At 43.8% G+C, this 26,714-nt stretch overlaps 1 protein-coding gene and 1 long non-coding RNA gene across 4 annotated transcripts in view; one reads left to right on the forward strand and one right to left on the reverse strand.

Moving 5' to 3' along the window:
- The first annotated feature begins 30 nt into the window (after positions 1-30).
- On the forward strand, positions 31-7,047 carry LOC125148865 (uncharacterized). Of its 2 annotated transcripts, none has more exons than XR_007145725.1 (3): positions 31-117; positions 1,083-1,223; positions 6,360-7,047. It is a non-coding gene; the product is annotated as an uncharacterized LOC125148865 (long non-coding RNA). The 2 variants fall into 2 exon arrangements; XR_007145724.1 differs by lacking the exon at positions 31-117 and adding an exon at positions 124-284.
- RNF185 (ring finger protein 185) overlaps positions 4,256-26,714 on the reverse strand; it is a 37,599-nt gene continuing 15,140 nt past the window's right edge. Inside the window, exons 1-7 of one of the 2 annotated variants that reach the window (XM_047827255.1) lie at positions 23,887-23,979; positions 17,676-17,895; positions 15,081-15,099; positions 13,338-13,450; positions 11,899-11,953; positions 8,700-8,817; positions 4,256-6,751 (exon numbers count right to left, since the gene is read on the reverse strand). In XM_047827255.1, coding sequence (XP_047683211.1) covers positions 6,654-6,751; positions 8,700-8,817; positions 11,899-11,953; positions 13,338-13,450; positions 15,081-15,099; positions 17,676-17,851 — 579 coding nt within the window. In that variant the 5' untranslated portion in view covers positions 17,852-17,895; positions 23,887-23,979 and the 3' untranslated portion in view covers positions 4,256-6,653. Of the gene's footprint in view, positions 6,752-8,699; positions 8,818-11,898; positions 11,954-13,337; positions 13,451-15,080; positions 15,100-17,675; positions 17,896-23,886; positions 23,980-26,714 lie in introns of those variants that run through there. The other variant, XM_047827254.1, reaches the window with a different exon arrangement.

The following is a 26,714-nucleotide window of genomic DNA, read 5'->3' on the forward strand; positions in this document are numbered from 1 at the left end:
GGTACGCCCGCCGACGCCCCGCCCCGCTGACGCCAGGCCACGCCCCCTGACTCGGGCTCTGTGGGGACCCTGGTGCCTCCCAGAGAGAGCGAAGCCTTTTGTTGAGTGCCTGAGCTGGTAAGGGTGATTGTCCGCGGCCGTGAGGTGGTTTGTCAGCATAGTCCCCGGGGCTCCTGGGAGGTCTCAACAGGAGATCCTCAGCCCATTTTACAGATGGGGGCAGCTGAGGACCCGAGGAAAGAAGTTCTATTACCTCAAAATGGCTCAGCTCACTAGGAGCAGAGGTGAGATGGGAACCCAGGTCGCCTAACTCCCAGGCAAAAGCTCTTTCTAGTAGAGTGTTTAGGACCAAGAATATGAATATGGAGGGGGGCCTGTCTGGCTCAGTCATTAGAGCATTCCATTCTTGATCTTGGGGTTGTAAATTCGAGCTCCGTGTTGGGTGTAGACATTGCTTAAAAATAAAAATCTTAAAAAAAAAAAAGGAATATGAATATGGAGAAGCTACTCCACAAATAACTTTGGGGATTTAGAGTGGACTTTTCTTAGGCTTCCAGCTCAAAGAAGCCACTTATCTGCCCCACTGTGAGTAAGCTGGCACTTAGTAGATAATCTCTAGGTCAAAGATGGTGTGAAGGTGGTGCAACCAGCATTCTAGGGGTAGATTCTTATCGGGGCCAAACAGGTATATAAATAAATGCAGCACACCAGATCTTCCAAATTTTCAAGACAAGCCCAAACTCCAGGTATTTAGGTGAATTTTCCCACTTTTTAAAATGTTGGTAACATTCAGAAATTCTAAAAATGCCATGTAGACTAAAGGGAACACACTTGTAGACTGGATTTGCTCTGCTGGTTCTTCTTTGTGGAGGAGAGAGCCCTGGACAAGGAGTTAGAACAGCAGGCTGGTTCCTGGCAGCTGCTAGCTGGCTGAGGGGCCTTGAGAACCACTTTCTTTCACTGGGTTTGGGAGGGAATTGGGGTCCTCTATGTGACAAAGGGTGGGCTGCATCAGCAGGACCCTGTAGTCCTTCCCATCTGATTCTCCTGTGATGCGTGTTTGGCGACTGTCATTTCCTTAGACTGGATTTAGGTCATGGGAAAAGTGTCCAAATGACCAGGAAGAGGCAGGAATGGGGCCCAAGGAAATGGATCATGACACCCCCGCTAAAGACAAAGTTCAACTCTGCTGCTGTCTGGCTCCAGCACTCCAATAAGCAAAGGTGGGCACAATTCTCTTTTCTTCCTGACCTGTGTAATCCAAATAGGAAGCAGGTCAGATGTTTCTCCTCTGGGTGTGGCAGGTGGCTCCTGAAATCCTGAGTATAGAGAAAGTGCTGAGGGGGTGGGGGAGGGAATGTGCCTGACTTCCGGTAATTCCTGGGAACCTCCAGCGGTTGGCTTTACAGTTTCTGAAGAATTTCTGGTCTGATTATAGCAACTACAGGATTGTGTGTTGAATTAAAGTGGCAGGGATCCAGGGGACTCTGACAAGCCACCTCATGGTAGGCAAAAAGGGAGCAGGGATTTTATTCACCCTACACATGCAAAGAGGTAATGCTGTATTTTGCCAGGCACACAGGCACTGGAAGCTTTGGAACCAAGACCCCTGTTTGTCTTCCCTCTCCCTCAGCCCCACAGCAAGGCACCCAGGTCTGTCTTTTCTCCCTCCTTACCCTCTCTCTTTCCACTTCTTTCCCACCTCCAGCCTCATGGTGTTCACTAGCAGGGAGTAGGGGGATAACCAACTCCCCCAAGTTCCTTCCAGGGAAGTTTAGGTAACTCTTGAGAAATGCAAATTGAAATGTAAAGAAAGAAAATAGCAATCTGTAGAAATGTATAACCAAAAGATATCTTTCCAGTATAGGCCCAAAGAATATTCCAAGATCACTTGTGAACTCCAGGGGGGTTTCTGGAAGACAGAAAATCCTGGGTAGGGAGAAGATGTGAGTTTCTAGCACCCAAGTCACCCGTTCACACTTTGATTACCCCACCATAGTTTGGTCAGTCCCTAAGGCCAGATCCTGCTGACTGACAATCAACTCTTTGGACCTATAGAAATGAGAACCTGGACCCTGAAAAACACCTGAAGGTTCTGACTCTGCCATCCTGAGGGAACGGGTCTACTGATTCCCAGCTATACCTTCCGATTGTCACTTACACTTTCATCAAATTGATCCTGTCTTTGGCCTCTAGTCTCTCCACTCCTAGAATCAGTCCCATCCAAGAGCAACTGATTAATCCTCCAGAATTATGTGTCTGCTCAAAAACCTTCAATAGCTCCCTGTTGCCAACAAAACAAAGGCTAAACCAGGCCCTCATGAGTGAACTACATCTCACTTTGCAGGCTTTTCTCCTACTCCCTTCACTCCAGAACTGTTTTTCCAGAATACATTCTGCCCTTGTACCACTCTACCATTTCCCTCCGTGTTCTTTGTAATTTTGTTGCCCCTTTCTACCTATTCTAGTTTCTAAATGCTTAACACATTATCTTCAATTATATCATTTTGCAAACCCTGTGAACTAATCTAAATCTGCACTGATACAATAGCCATTAGCACATGTGGCTATGTAAGTTAAAATGAAATAGAACTTAAAATTAAGTTCCTCAGTCCACTAGCCACATTTCATGTGCTTGCTAGCCACATGTGCCTAGTGGTTACTGTGTTGGACAGTCCAGATAGAGAACATCTCCATCATGACAGAAAGTCCTGTTTTAGACAATGATCAGTAAGGGCTGCTAACATCACAAAAAGGGACTGCCAGGCATCATGTGCCTCATGAAATGATGCAACAAGAGGTATATAGTACCATTTATGACATAGTCTTACTAAATACCCAAGCCTGAACCTGGTCAAGCTTCTGGATTTAACAATTTACAGGAAATACAAGAGTAAGAGGAGCTTATTAACACCACAGTGATGCATATAGCAAAACTGAAGCTGTGGGAAACTCAATAGGACAAATGTCAGATAAACTGCGGGGTGCCTGGGTGGTTCAGTTGGTTAAGTATCCAACTTCGGCTCAGGTCATGATCTCACAGTTCATGGGTTTCAGCCCTGTGTTGGGCTCTGTGTTGACAACTCAGAGCCTGGAGCCTGCTTCAGATTCTATGTCTCCCGCTCTCTCTGCTCCTCCCCCACTTGCACTCTGTCTTGCTTTCAAAGATAAATAAACCTTAAATTTAAAAAAAACATGTAAACTGTAGAAGTAAGAAAAGAGGAACCTATGGATGTAATAAGAGACTTAGGAGACCTCCAATAGCAAGATGTGGATCTGATTTGGATCTTAATGCAAGCAAACTGAACAAAAAAGTTGAGACAACTAGGAAAATTTGATCAATGATTGGATATATGATGACATTAAGGAATTATTGTTAATTTTTTCAGGTACATAAAATAGTATTTTGGTTGTTTTTGAAAATCATCATTGAGATGCATATTTGAAATACTTAATAGATGGCATAGGACTAGGATTTGCTTCAAAATAGTCCAGGCAAGAGAAAGGGAGCAGTATGAGGGTGGGGACAAAACAGGATTGGACAGGAATTGATGGTTATTGGGGTTGGGTCATAGGTATGTAGAGGCTTTACTGTCCTATTCTACTTCAGTGCATGTTTTGTTTCCCATCTCTTATTGGGCTTATGAGTTCTTGGAGATCCCTGATCTTTGCATTTCTTACCGTATCTTAGTGCTGTTCAACTTGATTAAAGCCTTAGGTCAAAGTGGAAGAGAGGGAGAAAAGAGACCTTTTCAGAGGGATGACCTTGTAGCTCTATTGTGTGTGTGTGTGGGGGGGGGGGGGGGTGGGGTGGAGCCTGAGGTGAGGCCAGGTTTGTAACCTATCTTCCATCTCATACTCTGCTACTGAGGAACCTTAGGGAGCTGTACATCCACTGCTCCAGGTAGAGGGCTTGGCCAGGGTCCCATCTGCCCTGTTGCAGAGCATGTGAATAACCTGTGATTGTCCTCAAGGTTCTGATTGTCCACAAGCTAAGCTCCACTGTGGTAGCCTTAAGCTTAGGAATTCCATACACTTGTCAGGACTAGGGCTGTCAGGTTACATCTTGGGTAGGACTGTATATGCAGCCAGTCCTCTAGCCTGTGCTTCTCATCCCTAATTATCAATGGCTGCCTGAGTCCCACGTATGCAGAAGTGTTTCCCAGAGGCCAAATCAGTGTGATTACTCCCCAACCCATTCACGCTCCCCCCCCCCCCCCCCCCCCCCCCCCAGTTACACAGACAAGTCCACAGCTCACAGTAATGTAAAACCATTTGTTTAATTCTAAATCAAATCACTTTCACAACAGTGAAAATTAGTGACTGGTCAAGATGTGCCACTTTACATGGTGTCATTTTCTGACTGTGGTCGGGACCTGGTCCTAATCCACAAAGGTGGCAGGGGCGGGGGGGGGGGGGGGTGGTGGGCTGGACGCCAACATAGAAAACACACAAAAGAAATGAAAACTGCCTTGGCAGAGGGGCAAGGTGGTGAGCCTGCAGAGGGGTGGTGGGAAGGGGGTTTCCTGTTGGGGCTGAGCCAGCAGTCCCAAGTTGGCTCTCCTGCCCCAGCTCCCAGTAGAGGGTGAGTGGGGGGCCTAGAAGTTTCAAAATCAAAGGGTACATGGCCAACCTGCCTTGGCTCACAGGTTCCTGGGATGCCTTTGCTGGTGGAGTTCTCCTGGGCTCACTCTACTTCGTCAAAGAGTCCCAATAATTTGTCTTCCTACCCACAACCCTTTCTTTTTTAACTTTTCTTCTGGAAACCCATTTCTGTTGGGCCCATCTATCTGAAGTCCTCTCTCTCACCACTAGGTGGGGCTACTGCACTGAGCGATCTCACCAATTCACTTGTGCTGAGAGGTTGGGGTCCCTCTGACTTTTGGGATTTCCAGGAGGTGATAAAAAGAGCACTCTTGAATGGGTGTCCCAAGAATGTTTAAAATCCATCAGGGACACTGTAAAGCTGGTAGCTTAGTCCTACCAAATGGATTCGGCAAATGAACCACCTTTTCAACACTTAACGTTTTGTCTGATTAAACACTGAACTCTGGCATTGACAGGTACAGAAGGGAAGGGGTGGGGGCTGTGGACAGGAGAGGAGGACTTCCCCTGTCTTCCTCAAGGTCTTGGTTTCCACATGCTATGCAGAGCCACAGCTGGAAAAAAGCACTAGGTGGGGCTTTCTACCACTTATTGGCTATGGCTAGGGGTGAGCCAGGAGCAATGTGGACTGGTAAAGTGACAGAGAGGCCCCGAGAGGAAGTCCATCTTCCACGACCCCTGGGATCTCCTGGAAGAGGCTGAGTTTCTAGGAAAAGGCCTGACCAGGAGAGTGAGAACCATTCCACAAGTGAACTGTCCTCCTGCCTGGAACCACTCCCTCAATCAGATTCTGAGGAAAAAGTTTGTGAACTAGAAAAACAAGTCGAGGGCTTGGGAAAATGATTCCCCTGGAAATTTCCTGGGGAAAACCACACCATGTCATCGTGCTGAAGCTCTCTAGGCCCTGCTGTCTGGCATTAAAAATCATCAAGGGTTGCCTGCTCCATAGTTGCATGATTCCCTGGTTTTAGTACACATACAAAGAGTTTTCAGGGGTATCCACCAAGCCATACCCAAATCAGGGTCATATGCGGATCTCCCCACTCCTGCTTCTTCATAAAGGACAATTTGGCTTCTGGGGAAGATGGTCTTCAACATGCGCTGACTTGACAAAGCCCCCAGTTCCCGTTGGGTGGGTCTGAGAGGACGCACTTGGAGCTTTTGTAGGCTTGGGGAAAGGGCTGCTTGTTCAGTTCCTACATCAGAGCTCCAAATCCCATCAGAGTCCCAATGGCAGGTCTTTCCTGATGCGTAGTCCTGGCTTCAGCAGCAGTCTCGGCTGTGTGTCCTCTGGCAGAGAGGCGCAGATGCACGTATTTTTGGGGGGAGAGAGGATGGGAAATCTGTGAGTGAAACCACATGTCTCTGGGGATAATACACACCAGGAAACCAGGAGGTCATTCAAGCCACTCTCTGCAGCCAGAGACTGAGCATGGCCTAGAGCCAATAAAAGATCTTTGGCTCTCTGGTGAAATCATGAAGTGACTCCAGCTTTAGATGCTGCAATTATGATCTTTATAGGACAGCAATTTCTTGCATTTCTGCTAAGGAGGAGGAGGAAATAGAACACAGCAGCACTGGGATCTGGAGCCTCACTATATGGGGAGTCCCACTGATTTTGGAAGCCACTTACCAAGGGGTATTTAAAGAGATGAAAGAAAGTTTCTATTTGGTTCATCCCTTTGTTTTTGTAATATTAAATTCAGGTGAAATTGTACTGACAATTTCTCTTTTCCTGCCTCTTCCCTGTGCAGAGTCAGGACCTGCTAAGCTGGTTGGAACAGGACTTCATGGTGTAACTCATGAGAGACGACTCAATGCCAAAGACTGAGGTTACAGCAGGGTGTTTACAGCAGTGGCCATACTCCAGAGTCCTTGACAACAGGTCTTGAGTCCCAAAGCTCTGATGGAGAAGCAAAACTCCTTGATGTGTTACTGACCCCACCGATTCCAGGGGTCAGGATTAGCCAGGGAGCCAAACATCGAGAGTGGGTGTGGCATGTCACCAGTCCAGAGGCCCTGCCGTGGATATAGGCTGGGACCCAGCATTAGGCAATCAACAGCCAGAACATGATCACCAGGGCCACAAACAGGAAGAGGCGTGATAGGAACTGCTCATCCACATACTGGGGTGTTCCAGGGACAGCTGGAGAGAAAGGAGGGAGAAGAGAGGCTGTCAGAACACTGCAGCTGTGAGCACTGCCTGTCTGGGCCAGAATTGAGAACATCAATCTTCATCTCTTTAGAACAGAACTCTGCACACTAAAAAGATTTCCAAACCCCAAATAACATCAGGCAAAACAAAACTTGAATTATGAAGATATGTGGAATAATATAACAATGAGGACAAGGTCTCCAATTTATCCTAAGAGAGTCTGGTCTGCAGATGTACATAAAACAGGAAGCTCTTAGAGGAAACAATAAAAGAAAAGCTGCTGTTAAGCCTCTTCTGTGTGCTAAGTGTTTTGTACACACACCTTGCTGAGTATTATTTTTCCCATTTTGTGTAAGTAGAAACGGAAGCACAGGTATGAGGTGACCTGCCCAAGATCACAAAGTTCACAAGTTAGTGGCAGAGCCCCAGTCATGCTCTCAGCCTCTCTGCATGCTGCCTTGAGTCACAGAGTCTCTAGATTCTGGCACTGTTGAGCATGGAGGGGTCTTAGCCCCACATAGAGTGCCTTCCTTTTCTAGAGGATAGAACTAGGGCCCAGACAAGGCAAAATGGCTTGTCTCTTCCATCACACAGCAAACTAGGGACAGAACTGGGCCTCCACTCCTCCCTGCTGTGAGAAAAGCTATGTAGGGCTCCCTGTCCAAACTTTGGGGGAATGAGTGTATGAAAACCAATCCAGGATGGGCAAACATATCAAACATGATAAAGGAAAACTGTGATTGTAGCATGGGGATAAAGTGATCTCTGGATCAGTCTAGTCTGGCTATAGAGCTCTCTTTAACTGAGGAACCCAGGTTGAGCCCTGGACCAGGAAGAAGGGAAGGAAGCTGCCAAGCAGGTTCTTACTGCCTCTACAGGGCCCTGTCCCTCCTTCAGGGAAGGGTACACCCTGCCCTGTGGGGTCTCCTTCCTTTGAGAAAATATGTAAATGAAGGAGAAACCTTTGAGGTGAAGGAGGTACAAAGGGCATTTCAAGATTTCTTGATGCTATACTATGCCCCAGACAGGTGCTCTGATGATTCATGCAGGCAGGCAGTCAACAAAGACTTACTGATTGCCTGCCATATGCCAAGCATCAGGGTAAAGGCCAAAGAAAACTGGGATGACCCAGGAGTAGGTTTCTGTCCCTAAGAGCATAAGCTTCTGGCCAGGAACCACACACTGGTTCCTTCTGCAAATACACTTGAGTCCATCACAAATGAGGCTCCAATGAGTACAAGCAGAATTCAACCAACTTCAGCACCTCTGCAGATTCCATGGTAAGGATCTTGGCTCTGGTGTCATATTGGGATAAAGTACAGGGTACCCACCTTGCCGCCTAGTTCTACATGGAATGCAGCTGGTACCTTTAAGCTGGCTGGAAAGAGAAAGGTAGTGGCAGGTAACAGACCTAGAAAGAGTTATCAAGGGGATGGGACTTGGGACCAGGCCCATGTGTATCCTGAGGGAAGCTGGACAGAGATGCCAGAGAATAGAGAGGCTCTGAATCCTGGTGGGTTGCCTCACTCTTCCCTGCCCCCAAATGGTGAAAGTGGGGGATACGTGAACAGGATGAGGCTTTTCTTCAGCTAGGTATACTAGGCATTATTTTATTCTTTTTCATTTTATAGGCACATAGTATGTCTTGGGAAACATACTGAGCATTTTCTGATTTGTGAAACGGAGCTAGCTAATTGCACACCCATCCCACAGGTGTACACAGGCTTGTGGTGAGGATCCCCTGGGTTTGTGATGGCAAATATTTTGAACATGCCTAATATTTGACGGGTGTGCAATATCATTATGACTACCAGTAATCTGGAAAGAGTTCACATTTTGAAAAGCCTAAACTTCCAAGCAGTGACAATTATCTGTAATCTTCATACTAATGAATTCCAAGGAGCCTCCAACCAGGATTACCAAGGAGATAGGGTCTTACCTGGAGGAGGCCGCCCATCATTTATATTAAATGCTGTGGCAAATATCCCAAAGGGAAATGCCCCAATTCCAAAAGACATCTGGAAGCCACCATCTCCAAATCCAAATCCTTGAAATCCCTGTGTGGAAGAAGTGCAATTCAGAAGAACAAATACATTTCTCCTGCACCTGTCAAACATGTCACCTGCAGGTGGCACCTGCCTTTCCTCCCTATCCTCTGCCACCTGTTTCCAAAGGGGGAGGGACATCTTTTCCTCCCATCTAGACCCCAAGGCAGAGGAACCCTGAGGTTCACCTAAGGAACCCTGGTCCCGCTAGCCTTCAAGGAGTCCCAGCCAAGGAGGTGTGAATGCCAGAAAGGCCTGGTCCTGGTCCAAAGTAAAACAGTCTGCTGATGCAAGTCAGGGTTCTTAGAGCGCCAGTTTTTTCCCCAGAATCCCACACTAGTCAGTAAAATTTTCTACATGCTTTATAATAGCAAAATTGGCAACAATCCGTACACACACATTATTGGTAATAACAAAAAAAGTGGAACCCTAATTAACCGACAATGGAGGTCATGATCAAAATCTTGATACATGCTCTCTAAAGACCATTATGTTGATAGTGCAGCAACACAGAGAAGCTCTTGTGACCAAGTTATCAAACAAAACTGAACACTATGGTCACAAGTACATGACAACATGTAGGTATGTGAACAAGATACAGGTAAGTATTTTCCCTCAAAATTTTCTTTTAATATTTTTACAAAGAATTTTAAAAAATGTAAAATACTTTTTCTGATTACAAAAGTATATATGCTTGTTATAAGAAACTTATACATTAGAAGAATAGTGGACATAGAAAGTCAGAGGTCTCTTCATTCACCATTTCAAGGCCATGCTCTCTCCAATAAACACTGTTACCAGTTTGGTGTATTATCCTCAGCTTTCCCCCCATAACATGTTCTACACTACATCGTCTTTCATATGAAAAGACTCAGTAAAGGGGCACCTAGGTGGCTCAGTCGGTTAAGCATATGACTTTGGCTCAGGTCATGATCTTATGGCTTGTGAGTTCAAGCCCTACGTCAGGCTCTGTGCTGACAGCTCAGAGCCTGGAGCCTGCTTCGGATTCTGTGTCTCCCTCCCTCTTCCCCTCCCTTGCTTGTGCTCTGTCTCTCTCTCTCTCTCTCAAAAATAAATAAACCTTAAAAAAAAAAAAAGATTCAGTAAGAATTACAACACTGTGAATAAGCAACCCATTTTTTACCTTGACCAAGGTTGCACAGCTTGTAAAAGGGGTAGAGTTTAGACTGGAAACTAGGTCAATATGATCTGAAAACCCATGCTCTTAATTATTGTGCACATCTTACAAAAATTTTCTCTCCTCCCCCACATCCCTGGGTAGATCCTTAGAACAAATGATTAAAAAATAATAAGAAAATTTACTGGGTCAACTGCTCTCCACAAAGAGCTCACTGGCCTTCATTTGTGAGTCTTTTGCAAGTTATGAAAGTGGCTGTTCCTTATCCCACACCGAGCAGCCTGGCATCCAGCTCCAAACTTCTTGCTGGGTGGCACTACCTATAAAACCTAACAGCAGATAAACTAAGAGAACAAATCTACAGAGAAGAAAAACAACCAGTTTTCCATCTCCTCAGTATAGAAATGCCTCCTATTCAGACCCAGCATGGTTGAGTCTGAGGGCTCCTGGGACCGAGGCTGCCTTACCCAGAAAAGTGCAACTGTTTAATCAGGAACTACCACTTCATTGAGTGCAATCCCGAGGACTGACCTTCTGGGCTCCCTTTTAGCAACATCTATACAATCCCCTAAGTCCTTACATTTGGTGGGTATATGTTCTTGGGGCAAAGTAGACAAAAAGCATCACTGGTGGCTGTGGGTGCTTGTATATGCTGGAGGTGTGCACCACAGTAATTAAGGCCAGGGCCTCTGGCTTCCTGAGGTTAGGAGCCAAAGTTCTGCTGAGAAACAGAGCCTGGAAAGGTTAAGGTGATATTACATGGTAGTCAAGGGGTAGCGCTAGGTCAGTATGTCCAACAACCTATGATCCTAATTCTTTTGGAGAAATGAAAAACTCTTGTGAGGACCAAATTATCAGACAAAACTGAACACTATGGTCACAAGTATGCTCAGGACAATATGCTGGTAGGTGGACAAGATATAGATAAGTATTTTCCCTCAAAATTTTTCTTTTCATATTTTAATTTAGAGAAATAAAAATATACTTTTTTGGGGTTCTGGTAGCATGGATAAGTATTTTGCTTTTAAAATTTCTTTAGGGGTGCCTGGGTGGCTCAGTCCGTTAAGCATCCGACTTCAGGCTCAGGTCATGATCCCACTGTTCAGGAGTTCGAGCCCCGGGTCAGGCTCTGTGCTGACACTCAGAGCCTGGAACCTGCTTCGGATTCTGTGTATCCCTCTCTTTCTGCCCCTCCTCAGCTGCACTCTCTCTCTCTCAAAAATAAACATTTTTTAAAAATTAAAAAAAATAACATTTAATATTTTAACTGAAAATTTTACCACTACATCAGATTTAAATGAGCAAATTTTTTGAGCTAGTGATTCTTCTATGAATTTGTCCTGGTTAAATAACCACAAACCTGCTAAAAAATGTATCTATAAGTTCATCAGAGTATTTTTAAAATAAAAAAAAGAAAACAATTCAATGTTCAACAAAGGATCAAATAATGTTAAGTTCATACAACTAAATACTAAACAGCCTTTAAATAAAATATTACTGACATGGAAAATCTCAAGATACATTGTTAAAAGTCTCCCCCTCTGATATAAACTCCATAAGTTTATCTCTGCTATGTTCACTGATCTATCACCAATGCCTAGAATAATGCCCAGCATAGAAAAGGCACTCAGAATGAATGAAATTTTAAAAAGAGTTACAGGAACAAAATACTGTAAAAAAAATAATAAAATATATGTATACATAATATATCTATAAATACATGCACATAAAGAGATTTACAAAATTTATAGAACAATAGAAAATAGACCAAAATATTTCCAGCAGTTTTTTCTGGATGGTGTGATTTTAAGTGATTTTTTTCTTCTCTTTCTCCTTTATGTATTTTACAATTTTTCCTTTACTTTTATAATCAAGGAGAAAAAGTGTAGGGCCAAGATGGAAACTTCTAAAGCCATGAACTCATTTCTAGAGGCTTCTCCTAGAATGTTCCTCACCCCTCTGTTCTCTGGCTCTGGCCTCTGTCCTTGAGGACGGGGAGGGGTCTTCTCTCTGAAACAGAAACATTGTAAAATAAATATTATAAAATGTTTACAGCTGTTCCTTGAGTGGAGTGGGAGCTCTTCACCAACAGGGTAAGGTCCACTGTGCCTAGCATACGAATTTATGCCAAATTAAACCAAATCCTAACCTTCGTTCTACTTGCAATGGTTTTTTCAACCGTATAGAAAGCCAGGGAGAAAATTCACGTATAAGATGTTCACCATATTGCACTATAGCCTACTCCTCTCACAGAGAGCCTGGCTCAGACTGGTTATGAACGCTAGCCAGACACCCTCTCTGAACCTGTGTAACATAGGGGTCATGGATACTAAAAATCCCAAATCCAAACCGAAACAGAGCTGAGATTCAGGGTCTCTCTGATCTAGCCCTGTTAACTTCAGCTTTACCTCCCATTATTCCTTGGTAAGTACTCTGCACTATGCTTTTTGCTTCTGGGTTTAGTCCCTACCATCATTCATCCCCAAAATACTAGACTAAGGGTTTGCTACCCATTAGGCACTAGGCAGGATATGACCAATACTAAGCCTGTGACAAACCCTACTCTTAAGGTACTTATGGTTTAAATGGGGGTACACCGATCACAATACAGCATGAGAAAGGACTTCTTGAATAGAGGTATCAACTACCTAGGGTGGAAGCATGGATGAGAGCAACTAATGTGGGGAAGAAGGGTCACTTCAAGGAGGGGGTAACTTCAGGCCTGCTCATTAAAGACAGATAGAAATTACTTGAGGAGGAGGGTGTTGAGCAGGCCCAGGGAGGGCAGAAGAGGCAAAGGGAAAACAAATACAAAGGCTCATGAATGTGCAAGGGTAAGTTCCTTTAAGAGAGGTCCAGTATGTCTAGGTACAGGGTATGCTGGGGTGAGGTGGGTTAAGAGAAGGTAAGAGATACCGCTGGGGAGCTTCGGGGTGTGTGAGTGCATACATGTGTGTGCATGCATGCACCAGACTGAGACCAGCTCTCAGAACTTGTGTCTGTAGGAAGATCCACTTCAAACTCTGCAAAGCTTTCCAGACCTCCTGTCTCCTCCTCCCTCTATGCTTTATGTATCACTATTGCAGCAACCCCCTCCTTGCAAACTCTCCTGCTGGACACCCTGCTTCCAAAGCTGCTATTTCACAGCACTCTGCACACTTACAATTGTAATACCTTGTGTGCTGCCTAGCACACTGCCTGCCCACTGGCAGATGCTCAGTGTATTACAGACCAGTGAGTGGCAACTTGGGCTTCCTCCCTTCCTGACAGACTGCCATCTGGATCCTAAGTGCCTCAAAACTGAGGGTAAGTACTTAATAAAGGGTGGGGCAAGAAGGTGCTGAATGGAAGAGAATTCCTGTCCAAAGTAAGGAGTGGGTGTAAGAGGCCTCACCTGGGGTCCTGCTGCCCAGTGCTGCCCCTGCCATAGAGGGGGATGACCTTATCTCGGCTGATGCCAGCTTTGCAAACTGGACACACCTGTCTGTTAGGTCTGGTCTCCAACCACTGCAATCAGGAAAGAAAAATGCATGAATGGTACAAGAAGCCCACCTCAGAGCAGTCAGGGTCAGAACAATATGGACCAGAGGCCTCAAACTGGAAACACCAGCACCAGCAGGGAACACTTCAAGGAGCCCAACTCCTGATTCCTACTCCTGGCACTCAATAAATATCTACCAGTGGTGAAATCAAAATTGCTTTCAAACACCATCATAAATTAAACAGGCTTCCTCATGCATCATGATCTCTAGTGGCTCCCAGCAATATAGCAGGAAGGAACTGCAAGCCTGGAGCTGTGTCAAGGAGTCTGACTGACCCAGCTGGTATAACGAGCTTTAAAATCTCTGCATTCCTCAGTAGACCAACTGTAAAAAATAAATTTTTCTCTCTGTGATTTCTCATTTTTACGGCATTTCCTCAACAACTTTGTATCCCAGGCATCAACATCTGAACATAAGTTGGCCATTTTCTGGTGATTTACTATGTGCCAAAAGACAGACTTTGCTTATTATCTAAATTTGTTGTTTTTTAATTTCATTGATTTTTGCACTCAACTACTTCTTTCAATACTAAAAACACTAGAATTCTATTTTGGGTTTCCCAGGCTCTTTCACTAGTTGTAAAGCATTTTGCTTAACCTTCTCTAAAACAAATAAAAATGATAAGAACATATTATCTGTAGTGTCTTCGTAGACATTAAATAATTTAATACATATATATTTTCTCAGAATTTATCTTAGAACATAAATTGTATCTTTAGATCCAATGATATAAAGTTTATTATATAAATGTGAATCTAAGATTTTGGGGCCAAGGAGAAAGCATTTAGTGATTTTATATCCCACTTCCTTTATCTTACTGTTGAAAGCTTCAAAACTTATGTGTTATGTGCTCTTTATAAATTTACAGAAGACATGTTCTACCAGGTTCCTCTGGAGTCAGAATGCACAGCTCCGAACATAGTGGGAATCCCTCTCTTGTTTCCTCCGCTCCTTCCTCCTACCTGAATTCTGAGGCTCTAGAGGTCTGGAACTTCTGTCCTCCCCCAGTGTTCCCAAGCCACCTACTACTATGGGGTTCTGCCAACAACCATGGGGACAGTCAGCACACAGTAATCATCCATAGCCAGTTGTAAATGCCAGGCCCTGCTCTGCCTCACCGAGCATGTGGCTGGGTCTTGGTGAATACTTACTAACTGGTTTTCATAATCATCTGAAGCTAGGAAAACAGATTTTCTCCCCTCTCACAAAAGCTCTCTGTTGAGACCAAAAAAATTTCCCTCTTTTTAACATTTTCATAGTTGATATGTAGGAAATACTTTTTGTAGAGGCCAAATCTCAAAAATAAACACCTAACATACTATCAAATCCAACCCAATCTACAGATGGAAAATTGTGAATCAGAGAGGTGGTGGCCTGCCAAGGCCACAAAGGCCATCAGTACAGTCAGGACCATCCCAGGTACTCCACTGACCCCTTCATCGGTAGGCAGATGTATAAAGAGGGTTGGGGGTAAAGCAAGCAAATGAACCCACAAACAGGGGAGATTGCACCTTCTGACGGTAGTCTCCTGAGACTAGGGGTGTCTTGTGCAACCATAGCTGATGAAAGACAAAGTAAAATGAAATGCATCTTACCTGATGTAAACATGGCCAACTGCCAGAGTCCCCAGGGCACCAGTCATCAAGGAGAAAGAGAATGGGGGTAAAGAGAGAAAAATGCTTTCATTAGCAGAGACACTGAGGGTGGGAGGAGTTTAAAACTGGGACACAAGGTGGAACTGTGGAGTACTGCAATCCCACCGAGTGTCTGTGGGGAATCACTAGTATCAGAAATTAGAAAAGATTGGGCTAAAATCACAGGAAAAATGAGGCAATACAGACAAGACCCCAGTCTCTACCCTTGGGATCCTACTTGTGAAGGACCTCCAGGTCCCAGACCATCCCAGACTCAGCTTCTCTACAAGTCAACCTTTGAGAGGTTGTGGCATCTGAAGGAATCCAATAAAAGCTAAAGACCCTTTGTACAGAAAAAAATTCATGGAGGCATTCTCATATATACATGCATACCTAAGTCTCACAATGTGTGACTCTAAATCTGGTTTAACAAAATCCTCAGGCTGTCCTCAACCCTGAGTGCTCTGCTGGCAGGAGGTATCTTATAAATTCAAATCTACTATAAAAACATCTTTAAGTAATAAAAAGCATGGGGATGCTGCTTGGCAGAAAGGGCTACCTTCAGCTTATATGAGCTGCACTACAATGAATTGCTGCCCAGTCTCTCATTTTTCAAATGAGGAAACCAAACTCAGAAACATGAAATGACTTACCTACGGCACCAGGACTAAAAAGTAAGCCTACTGACTATTCTATCACCCAGCACTAGGTGCAAAACAAGACATTTACAGAATTGAAGGAAAAATACTCTAACTCCAGATTTTTCACTTTTTCTCTCTTGATTCATTCATCCAACTAAAAATATCCACTGCACACCTATGAGCCAGGAGAGTGGAAAATATGGACATGGTTTCTGTCCCTCATAAAACATGACTCCTCTAGCCGAGTAAAATTTGGACTCAGAAGATAATTCCTTTCCCAGTTCCTGAACCAGTTTAGCCTCACAATCCAGATATGCAATCTCACTGGATATAACAGACACATCTGACATCTGACTCCCACATTAACCTTGCAGTACCATTCCAAACTGAGCCTAAGGCACCTCAAATCATGGCAGATCTCCCCTAGCAACTTCCCTTAAAGGCTGTGGGGGAGAAGTGAAAGTAACTTTCCTTTAGGGGAAAGTTCAGAATTATAACAAAGATGGTGATCACTTCCATTTATTAAGCAACTATTGTGTGCCAGGCTGTGGCTGACAAGCTTTTCATTTATTAATATTACTGGAGGGTCATATTAACCTATGACAAAGTATAATTATCTCTTCATTGCACAGATGAGAAAACTGAAGTACAGAGAGGCTGGTAGATTTGCTCAGGGAAAAACCACTCTAATTGGAAGCATCTGTTTCATTTTAGAGTCTGTGTTCTTTCCAATGGTACCTTCATTTAGTTCTTAATTATGACACTCATTTCAAGTCCTGGTTATATGATTCCCCAGAGAATATCCAATTTCTAGGAGACAATAGTTTCTGCATAAAACTTAATGATTAGGGCAAGAGCTACCAGAACAAAATCTGCCCCATTCTATTTATTCACCAATAAATTTATCTTTGTCACTGCTGCCAACTTAAACTCCCTTAAATACTGCTTAAACGTCCCTTTCTTCACACCACTTCCCTGCTCAAAAATATCCCACAGCTTTATGTCCTCAATCAAATCTGGGTTTGATAATCTGGCCCAACCCTCCCTTAACCACTCTTGTTTCCTAACACTTCCCAGCCTCCCATCCAGGGTGCTATTTGAGGTATACAGCAGCCTCGGGGTCTCAAGGTCTCATATCTAAGAGTGCATATGTCCATCCCTAGAAAACACCTGCATTGGAGGGCACATATTCTTTGCCTTATCTGTCATTCTTACCCCTCCAGTTACTCCAATTCACTCTTCCAGGTCAAGTTCAAAATCAAGAGAGAAGAATAAAATCTCAATATTTACCCAGAATCTCAGAGCCAGGAGGGGGTTCTATAACGATGGAGGCCAGAATGAAACTAACCCTGCCACTTCATTTTGATACATGTAAAATATAGCAACAATTATTAGGATCATCTATTAGGATCAACACTAATACATAGTATTTACTGTGTGCCTCATGTTCTTCTAAGCTTTTTATGTATTTAGAGTCATTTGATGCTCACAAACAACCCTGTAAAATGAGACAAGAGTGTGTGTAAGCATCTTGCCCAAGGTCATCCAGTAGGAAAGTAGCAGAGTCAGGATTCAGAACAAGGAAGTCTGATTCTACTGTCCTTGCTCATAACCACTGTACATACTGCTTCTTTGCTCAGCACAGCAAGTGGCACACAGTAACTGCTCACTAACTGGTGAGTGTTTTCATTTCAGAGGTGGGGGTACAGAGTCCAGAGTCGGGACATGATTTGCCCAAGGCCACTCAGCTCATCAGCAACAGAACTGGCATAAGAACCCAGGCCTCCTGCTTCTTGGGCCTGATTGTATCAGGAGATCCAAAGTGGGTGGGAAACCCTTGTTCCAAAGCTGCCCAGGGCCACAGGCTTTCAAAACTTAGCAGTGTGTCTTCTGGGGTGGTGACAGGGATACTGACCAGAAGAGGTGGCCACACAGGCTGATGACGGCGTCCTTGGCTGTGTCCAGGCAGATGTTGCACTCGAAGGTGCTGTCCTGCCCTCCACTCTCACCAGCACCATTGCTGCTACCACTGGGCCCCCCTGCACTGGAGTTCTCAGGGGATGCAGAGGCCGAGGGCCCCTTGCTTGCCATCTTTGGCTGTCAGAAACGGAGTGAAGATTCTCCCCAGGAAAATCCTGAAAGACAGAGAGTCCTTGATTGCCCATTTCTACAGCCCACTCTCCCTAGATTCCATAGCAATACCTCCATTGTTTCTCAGTTCTGAAGTTCAGATTATGACTGGACCCCTAAACAGACTTCGCAGAGGCTACAGAGGATGACACTCATGGGGCACCACCCAGAGAACAATGACTCAGATACTTCATGAACATGGACTAGAATGTACCACACAAATACGCTGCACAAATACACAGCATCCTCCTTCCAGATGGTTCTCCAGAGGAACTGACAACCTTTCCCACATGACCCTACATTCTCCCAGGATAACCAATCCAGGTAACAAATATGTGCTCGATAAAACTGAATGTGCACAGGCTGTCCTTTAACTTTAGACAGCAACTATATTGGCGGGTGAATCGGGTTAGGCCAGAAAAGTTGTGACTGGTATATGCCAGAATATAAGTGTAACTGTGAAAGGTTAGGAAGCTAAGAAGAACCAGAAGGGCCATTCAGCCCAATGTCTTTGAAAATCTTTTGCATTCTGCCTTCTATCGGGTTAAAATACTATCTAATTTGGGGTGCCTGGGTGGCTCAGTCGGTTAAGCGTCCGACTTGGGCTCAGGTCATGATCTCGTGGTTTGTGGGTTCGAGCCCTGTGTTGGGCTCTGTGCTGACAGCTCAGAGCCTGGAGCCTGCTTCAGATTCTGTGTCTCCTCCCTTCTCTGCCCCTCCCATGCTCATGCTGTCTCTCTCTGTCCAAATAAACGTTTAAAAAGAATTTTTTTAAAATACTACTACTTTATTTGGTCTAAATCTATCAACTCTTTAGACTCAATACATTAAAAAATTTTTTTTAATGTTTATTTATTTTTGAGACAGAGAGAGACAGAGCATGAATGGGAGGGTCAGAGAGAGAGAGGGAGACACAGAATCTGAAACAGGCTCCAGGCTCCGAGCTGTCAGCACAGAGCCCGATGCGGGGCTCGAACCCATGGACCGCGAGATCATGACCTGGGCTGAAGTCGGACGCTCAACTGACTGAGCCACCCAGGCGCCCCTAGACTCAATACATTTAAAGAAGAGATTTGTGTCACTGCTGTACATGGAAAACCAGTATTAGTTACCATAAGTGAAAGATAACTACAAACATAATGATAGAAAAGCTGTTTATCCGCATACTGAGATCATCTGGCACATACAATGTGTTGGGCAAACTTGATCTGGTCCAATCTCTTTAGGAAACTGCACCCCAAGACCTGTCCTCTAACTGATGAATATGGAGCTAAGACCGGGACTCATGACACCCAGTCTGTATTCAAACCATTGTACCACCATAGATTAAGCTGGCCAACAAATGCTAGGAGAAAGACACTATTGTTCAACACTGCCTCCAAATAAAAGAACCTGCCAGAAGCTGAACACAAAGAAGGACAAAACCAACACCAACCATACCCAGAAATTCTGGGTATAGATTAAGAATCTGTCAAGAGCCTGGTCCAGCCACCCTCACCACCCTAGAAATTCTAAGTAGCAGATGCTAGCTGGTAATCATAGCCAGAAAACCAGCAGCTTGGATGCTGACTTCAGTTGAGCCTCCAGCTTTCTAGGTGTTTTGGGAACCTCCCTTCTCCTCTGTGGCCAGTTTTTTCATCTGTAAACTGAGGCACTGGACTACATTGTCTCCTAGTTGTTTCCTTCCAGCTCTAAGACTGCCATCCCAGGTCATCTCATCCACTCTCTCCAAAGCAGGCAGCCCCACCACAAGTCTGGGACTCACCACTGGAGTACCAGAAGACTGTTCTGATTCCAGCTTCCAAAGTTCAAAGAGATGTAAAGACCAAAAAGCCAGTCTTCTCAGACCAAGAAGCCTTCCTACACACCACCAACTTAGAACTCCGGACTCACAAGCACCCTCCTCACGACAGCAGCTCAGTGACTTGAGCAGGGAGAGGAAACCAGCTCACCACCACTTTTTCACATAGTTACATCATTTTACATAATGTCCCAGAAGGGCAGCTGGCTGCTGGCAGCACCAGTGCCTCACTGGCCTCAGCTCCAAGTCCTTCCCCCTGACCCAGTGCTTCTTTCTCTCCATATACAAGTGTTCTCTCCTTCTTAGGATGGAGCGTGCTTCTGAGGGCCATGTTATGGCCTTCACATGTCGTTTCAGCTCAAGTACCTGACAGGTGTGAGTTTCTTTAAAATATATTTACCTTTTAAAATTAAGAACTGTGTATACAGAAGTAGAAAGACAATCATAAAGTCAGGTTCACTGATCAATCTTAATGATAGTCTCCTGCTGTGATGCAATAGGAAGTACATATCACCAACAACGAAAAACTCTTAATACATAGACTCTAATCATATCTCTAAAATAAATTACCCACTTACAGAAAATATGGGGCATAGATGCATGTGTTTAACAACTCCAGGAGGATGCAATCAGCAAATCCAGAATGTGGGACCTTTCATAGGGCAAATAATCCAAGTTCTCCAAAAAATAAATAGCATAAGTGGGGCATGGAATTCTAGATTGAAACTTGAGACATATCTGCCACTGGAACTGTGTGGATCTCACTGGAACCAGGTTCAAACAAACCAACTGTAAAAAGACATTTGTGAGATGACTGTCAAAAATTAGATTTAGGCTGGATATTAGTGGTATTAAGGAATTATTATTAATTTTATTGAGTATGATAATGGTATTGCATAATTTAGAAAATACTCATCTGCTAGAAATCCACACTTAAGTATTTATGATGGAATGATATTTGGGATTGGCTTTAAAATACTCCAGGAGGAGAAGTGAAAATGGAGAGAAAAGATGAACAGGGAAGGTGATGGTTGTTGGAGCTGGATGATGAATGGCGATTTATTCCATTAGCTTATTTTTGTGTCCTTATAAACTTCCATAATAAAAGGTATTTTTAGAAACATGTTAGATTGCAGAAGAGTATGTGCCTGAACTTATTTGGGTAAAAACAAAATACATAAATGAATACACACACACATACACACAAATATATGCAAAGAAAATGCCTAAAAGGCACAAACTAAACTATTGACAATTATTTCTCGGATCAGGGGCTGGGGAACTTTTGAGTTTCATATTCTTATTCTGATTTAATGTTTTATGACAAACAGGTATTACCTTTATAGTAACATTTAAAAAATTGGGGTTGCCTGGGTGGGTCAGTTGGTTAAATGTCTGACCACGGTTCACGGGTTCAAGCCCCATGTTGGGCTCTGTGCTGATAGCTCAGAGCCTGGAGCCTGCTTCAGATTGTGTCTCCCTCTCTCTTTCTCTGCCTCTCCCCCCGCTTCAAAAATAAACATCAAAAAAAAATTTTTTTTAAAGAAATTGTAAAATGTATGTGTAATATTACATTTGTTACAATAATGATATTATTATAAAATGTCTTTTAAAGTGTGGAAAAACATACCAAACTGTTAATAGTGACTATCTGCATTGGTGGGAGCTTAGAGGTAGTGATTTATACTTTCTAAGTCCCCCACATTTACAAAACTGACATTTTTACATGTATTAATTTTTAAATGAGACACAAGACCAACAGTACATTAAAAAAAAAAAAAAAAAAAAAAGAACACTTTCCAATCTTCTAGTTTCCTCCAATCCTGAAAAGTTCTGAGTTCCAAGTCCTGACTACACCACTCTGGGTAGATACCTTGAAGGCCACAATCTCTGTTTTCACCTGAAAAGTGAGGGTGTCATGCCTCCTACAAAGGGCTGTGAAGGTGACCCTATGAGATAACACAGTGACCCAGAGGGCCCAGCAAGGTAGGATGTTGCTACTGGGGAGATGTATATAGACACCTCTTACCCTGGTCCATTACCTCTCTGCTCCCTGAACCCAACAAGGCTCTGCATGGCTCCTATTCCTTAGGGATATAAGGCTTGAGGGGACAGTCAGGACCAAGGTAGGTGTTGGAGTGGGAATGGTCAGGAGACAGTTAACAGGACAGACAGCTCAGTGTGTAGGCAGTGGCAGGCCTGCAGCAGGTCAGGCATTGGGATACGGCTGCACATTCCAACTCCAAGCAGACTACATCACTCTCATGTTAATTCTTAGTAGACTGACCACATGGTCGCTACTCAGGCTCTAAAGCTTCCTCCTAGTAGGCACTCAAATATTTGCTGAGTGAGTGGGTGCAGGCATGTGTGATTGGTTTTGGTCAACTCCCAGGCCAGCTGCTCATAAACCTCTCTTTGCAATAAATACATCCTGGGCCCCAGAGTCACACACCTATTCCCAGAGACCTCTCCACACCTCCTTTCTACCCTCCTGTACAGGAACCTCACCATACCAAGGCGACATGGCAGAGATGAGCAGCCTTCCCTGGGGACTGTCCACTAAACACCTGCAGAACAACAGAATGTGGCCACAGCTTTATGGGCCCAGGAATGGGACAGTGGCTCAGAGGACAAAGGGTCCTGGTTGGCTCAGGAAGTGGACAGAGTAAAAGGAAGGCAGGCCCTTAGCATGTCTGAGCTGCCATCTTACTCAAACTTTCTTCTGGTCCCTATAGGAACCAAGAACTTCAACCTGACTACATAGCAACCTTGTTGTGGCTGGTTCTGTGCCCCTGTCCCTACTTTGACCATTCTTCACTCCTGATCTGAATCAGCTTTTCAAACATAGTCACATCTATTACCACTCTGCTGAGGTAATAGCTTTTACTATTTTACACTCCATTTCACAGATGAGGTCATCAGGCCAGGGAGGTTAGGGGACTTGCACAAGGCCAGGCCATCACACAGTGCCAAATTCAGACTTTCCAACACAACATCAGTGCTCTTTTCATTCTGACATGCTACCCTTTAATATGCAGCTTTACAAAATTAAATACCTGGTCTTTGTTTCGCTCAAATTCATTGTGCAATGCTGCAACTGTTCTTTGGAGTGTGAAGCAAACTCATCACTCATGCATTTATGCGTTCAATCCACAGATCTCCAATACCAACTACATTTGATGCTTGGGGCTACCAACTGTGTGTGTGGAGGGGGGTCACAAAGAAGAGCAAGGCCAAGTTGAGGCTCTGGAATCTAGAATAGGAGCTAACGAAGACACATGGATAATTATAAGAATTCTTAATAAGGGGCTCCATCAAACTTGCCTGTTTTTCCTAAACAAGGCACCCTCCCAGAAATCTGGCTCCTAGACCTCCTCAGTGATTTAAGTAGGATTTGGATCTGGATAGTGCCCAAGAATCTGTTTTTCAAATAAGAATCTTATTTTCAAATAAGGGTCCCTACTTTCCACTCCAGGTGATTCTTTGATGAAGAGTTTGGAAACCCAGCTCTCTAAAGGGGAAGAACTCTACCAAAAGCACAAAGCAATATGGCACAGCACAGAGTTTGGGAGGGACAGTGATCACAGGGCCTGTCCTTCAGAATATACACCTACCCCAGCTATAGTCCACAGGCACTACGAAGGTCAGATAAATCTTTGGGTTGGAGGACAAGTCTGCTGAGATCTCAGACCAGCATGTGCTCCATCCAAGACAGAGCTGATCATTAAAGAAATAAATTCATACCTAGTTTTAAAAAACATTCCTAAAGTTGAGATGTCTAGAGTGGCACCATATGGTGCTGGAACTAAAGCAGATTTGCAATACGTGATGATCCCTTAGGAGTGCAGAACCTGGTAGCTGAAATTGATTGACCCAGCCTTACTCCTATTACCTTCCCAGAGCTGGCCTGGCCTACCTCACAGGAACTGAGCAAGGGAGAGAATGGAAAAGTTGCATGTCCCTGCAGGAAACACTGGGGAACTCGACCTCATGAAGAAATCTCTTTGTAACATTCTTGTATTCAAGAATTCTCATGTTCTAGAGAACTGTAGGTATTCAAAATCTGCCTTCTCTACCCCCTTAAAACTCTAAGAGTTCCTGGACCAGGGTGTACCAAGGCATCTAAGAATGTTAATCCTAGTGATGAAGATTACAAATTTGGGTGATAAATAATTGGCATGATCCAAGTGGGTACCCAGCAGAGTTCTTGTTCCTGTGGGCACATGCTTGTTCATACAGAAGCTTTCTTCCAGGAACTGTAGCTTGCCTGAGCCTGTCTCTGCTGCTCATTAGGATGCTGCTGGACCACATGTAGGCAGAGGCGAGACATGCATTCTGAGAATGCCTATATCACACTCACAGAAGTTTGGAGTGGGAAGAAATCTGAGTAAGCTGATTGGAACTTGGAACACATAGAAACCAGGCTCTAACATTTTAGAGTCTAAAATGGAGTTTAGGTAGGTCCCAGAGGCCTGGCCCTCAAATATAGGACCAAGGGCATGAATGGCCTTTAAAGTCTCAAAGGACAGAGGAAGTTGAAAAGACTGGCCTCTTTTCCTTGGGGATGCACTGGTTCTTTTCTATGGCACCCTTTAACCTCCCTATCTGTTCAACCAACCCCTCTCTTACCTTCAAAGATTTATTAAACAGCTTATTTGCCAAGCATTCAGGATACAGAGATAAAGGATTTATCTAGGGAGACACAGACAAATAAACCAACAAGGCAACCTTACCTTCAGCACAGTGCTTAGCTTACTATCAGCACAGCGCTGAGTGCTGATAAAAATATGTACAGAGTGCATGACGGCAGGCAGGGCATGGTGGGGAGGACGAAACACACAGCACATAGGACAAATGGACAATTTATTGTGCTGAGTTCAATGGCTGGAGCCCAGGGCACATATAGGAGTGGCAAGACAACAAGGGTTGGGACTGAGGCAGGAAGAAAGGCCTTGGAGTCCTTGTGCCCTTCATATCTAAATGGGGATTCTGGGGTCAGTTGTTCCTACTTCTTCAGATTTTCTTCTGCTATTTTTGAATCGAAAGGGTTTTTTGTTTTGTTTTGTTTTAAACTTCAATGCTTTTTCTTAAAGCTTATCAGGTTTCCTAAGAAAGGATGAAGCAAGATTTGGACAATCCCTGGCACAAGCTTTTAAGGGTCACCCAAGAGCTGCCTTTTGTCATCCTTTACGGTCTTAAAATGTTCTTAATTTTTTAAGGACTTAAAAACACACATGGCAGAGGAATTTGATGGCTTTGGGTTCAAATCTCAGCTCTGCCACTTACTCTGTAACTTTACATGTTATTTTCTCTCTGAGCCTTTGTTTTACTCATATATGTAAAAGGGGCTATTTCCTTCCTCATAGGATAGTTTATAAGGATTAAAGAGATGCAACAATAAGGGACTAGCACAGTGCCAACACAGTTAAGTGCTTAAGAAATGTTAATTTCCCCTCCCTGTAAGGTCTGACGGAGTACACTGAAGGTGTACTGCTTCTTTATATTCCCCACAGAGCTATGTAATCAGGTACTTGTTTAATTTGCTGAATGAATAAGTCACAACTTCCCTTTATGAATGATCATCATTCTTTGAAGGTATAGTAGGTGAAACATCAGAACCGTGTATGAGAAAATCCAGAATGTGACACACTTAGTTTGATCCAGGCAAAATCCGATTTTCCATGAAAGTATTAAAATTAGGAGTCATGTTATATATGTTATCACCATGAATAATATCAGCTAACACTCAGTGCCATTTACATGAATTACCTCATTTAATCTTTATACCCTGCCTTTGAGGTAAACACCACTATACCATTGTTAGCATCCCCTGGGATGTTAGATTAAAACTTAGATTAGTTAAATCATTTAATCATGGTCACAGAGCCAGTCAGAGGCAAAGCTTCCCAACTCCCAAGCCAATGTGCTTAACAGTACCTCAGTGATCTGTTCGTATGTCTGTCTCCTTGAGCCCAGACACAGCTTCCAGGTGCCTTACTCAGCACAGGGGCAGGCACCTCAAGGACACCTCGTAAATGTGTGTGGGTTGATGGACCTGATGGCAAGGAGTACTTAGAACTATACAGCTCAATATGACTCAGTTTAGCCAATTGAAGTTGTAGAAATCAGTATCCTAAAAGAACAAGATATTCTTGGGGCTCCAGATATTCTGGGTGGCTCAGTTGGTTGAGTGTCCAACTTGGGCTCAGGTCATGATCTCTTGGTTCATGAGTTTGAGCCCCGCATCATGCTCTCTGCTGTCAGCATGGAGCCCACTTCAGATTCTCTCTCTCTTTCTCTCTCTTTGTACCTCCCCTGCTCACATTCTCTCTCAAAAATAAAAAACATTAAAAAAAAAAAAAAAAGACATTCTTCAGCAGTGTTTTTCAGAACTGGAAATGTTAACATAACTGTTTTAGACCTTTTTTTTTTTTTTTTTAAGTTAAATATTGCCCAAACTCTTACTTAAAGAAATGAAAAAAAAAAAAAAATCAGGAATTTGCACCAGAAAAAGGTTTGGGTTTTCCCAAATTGGTACCCACCTCTATTAGAGATAACTACTGACACAGAGGTTGAATTATTCACTGAACTTTCTATTTCTCACTCTACGTCAGACACCTCCTAGAGCCACAAGCACAGTTCCTGACACAAAGTAAATGTCTGATGAATGCATATGAATGAATGATGAGGATCTGCCAATTTCAATTCAAACCAATATAATTGCATAAAATACTGTGTTAAAGCAAACATCTTCAGATTGGACAGATCTTAACTGAGGACTGTGGATTTCTAGGATAACACAGTGAAAGGAAGAATCTGGAGCCAGAGGACCTAGTCTGATGCTCAGCTCTGCCACTCACTAAGCCAGAGTCCTCACATGCAAATGGAATAATTGTATCTACCCTTCCTTTGTTATCAGAAAAAGTTTTCATTTTTTTTTTTTAAAGTTTGTTTATTTGAGAGGGAGAGAGTTCAAGTGGGGGAGGAGCAGAGAGAGAGGAACAGAGTATCCAAAGGGTGCTC

This window comes from Prionailurus viverrinus, chromosome D3 (assembly GCF_022837055.1).
Source record: "Prionailurus viverrinus isolate Anna chromosome D3, UM_Priviv_1.0, whole genome shotgun sequence".
Lineage (NCBI taxonomy): Eukaryota > Metazoa > Chordata > Mammalia > Carnivora > Felidae > Prionailurus > Prionailurus viverrinus.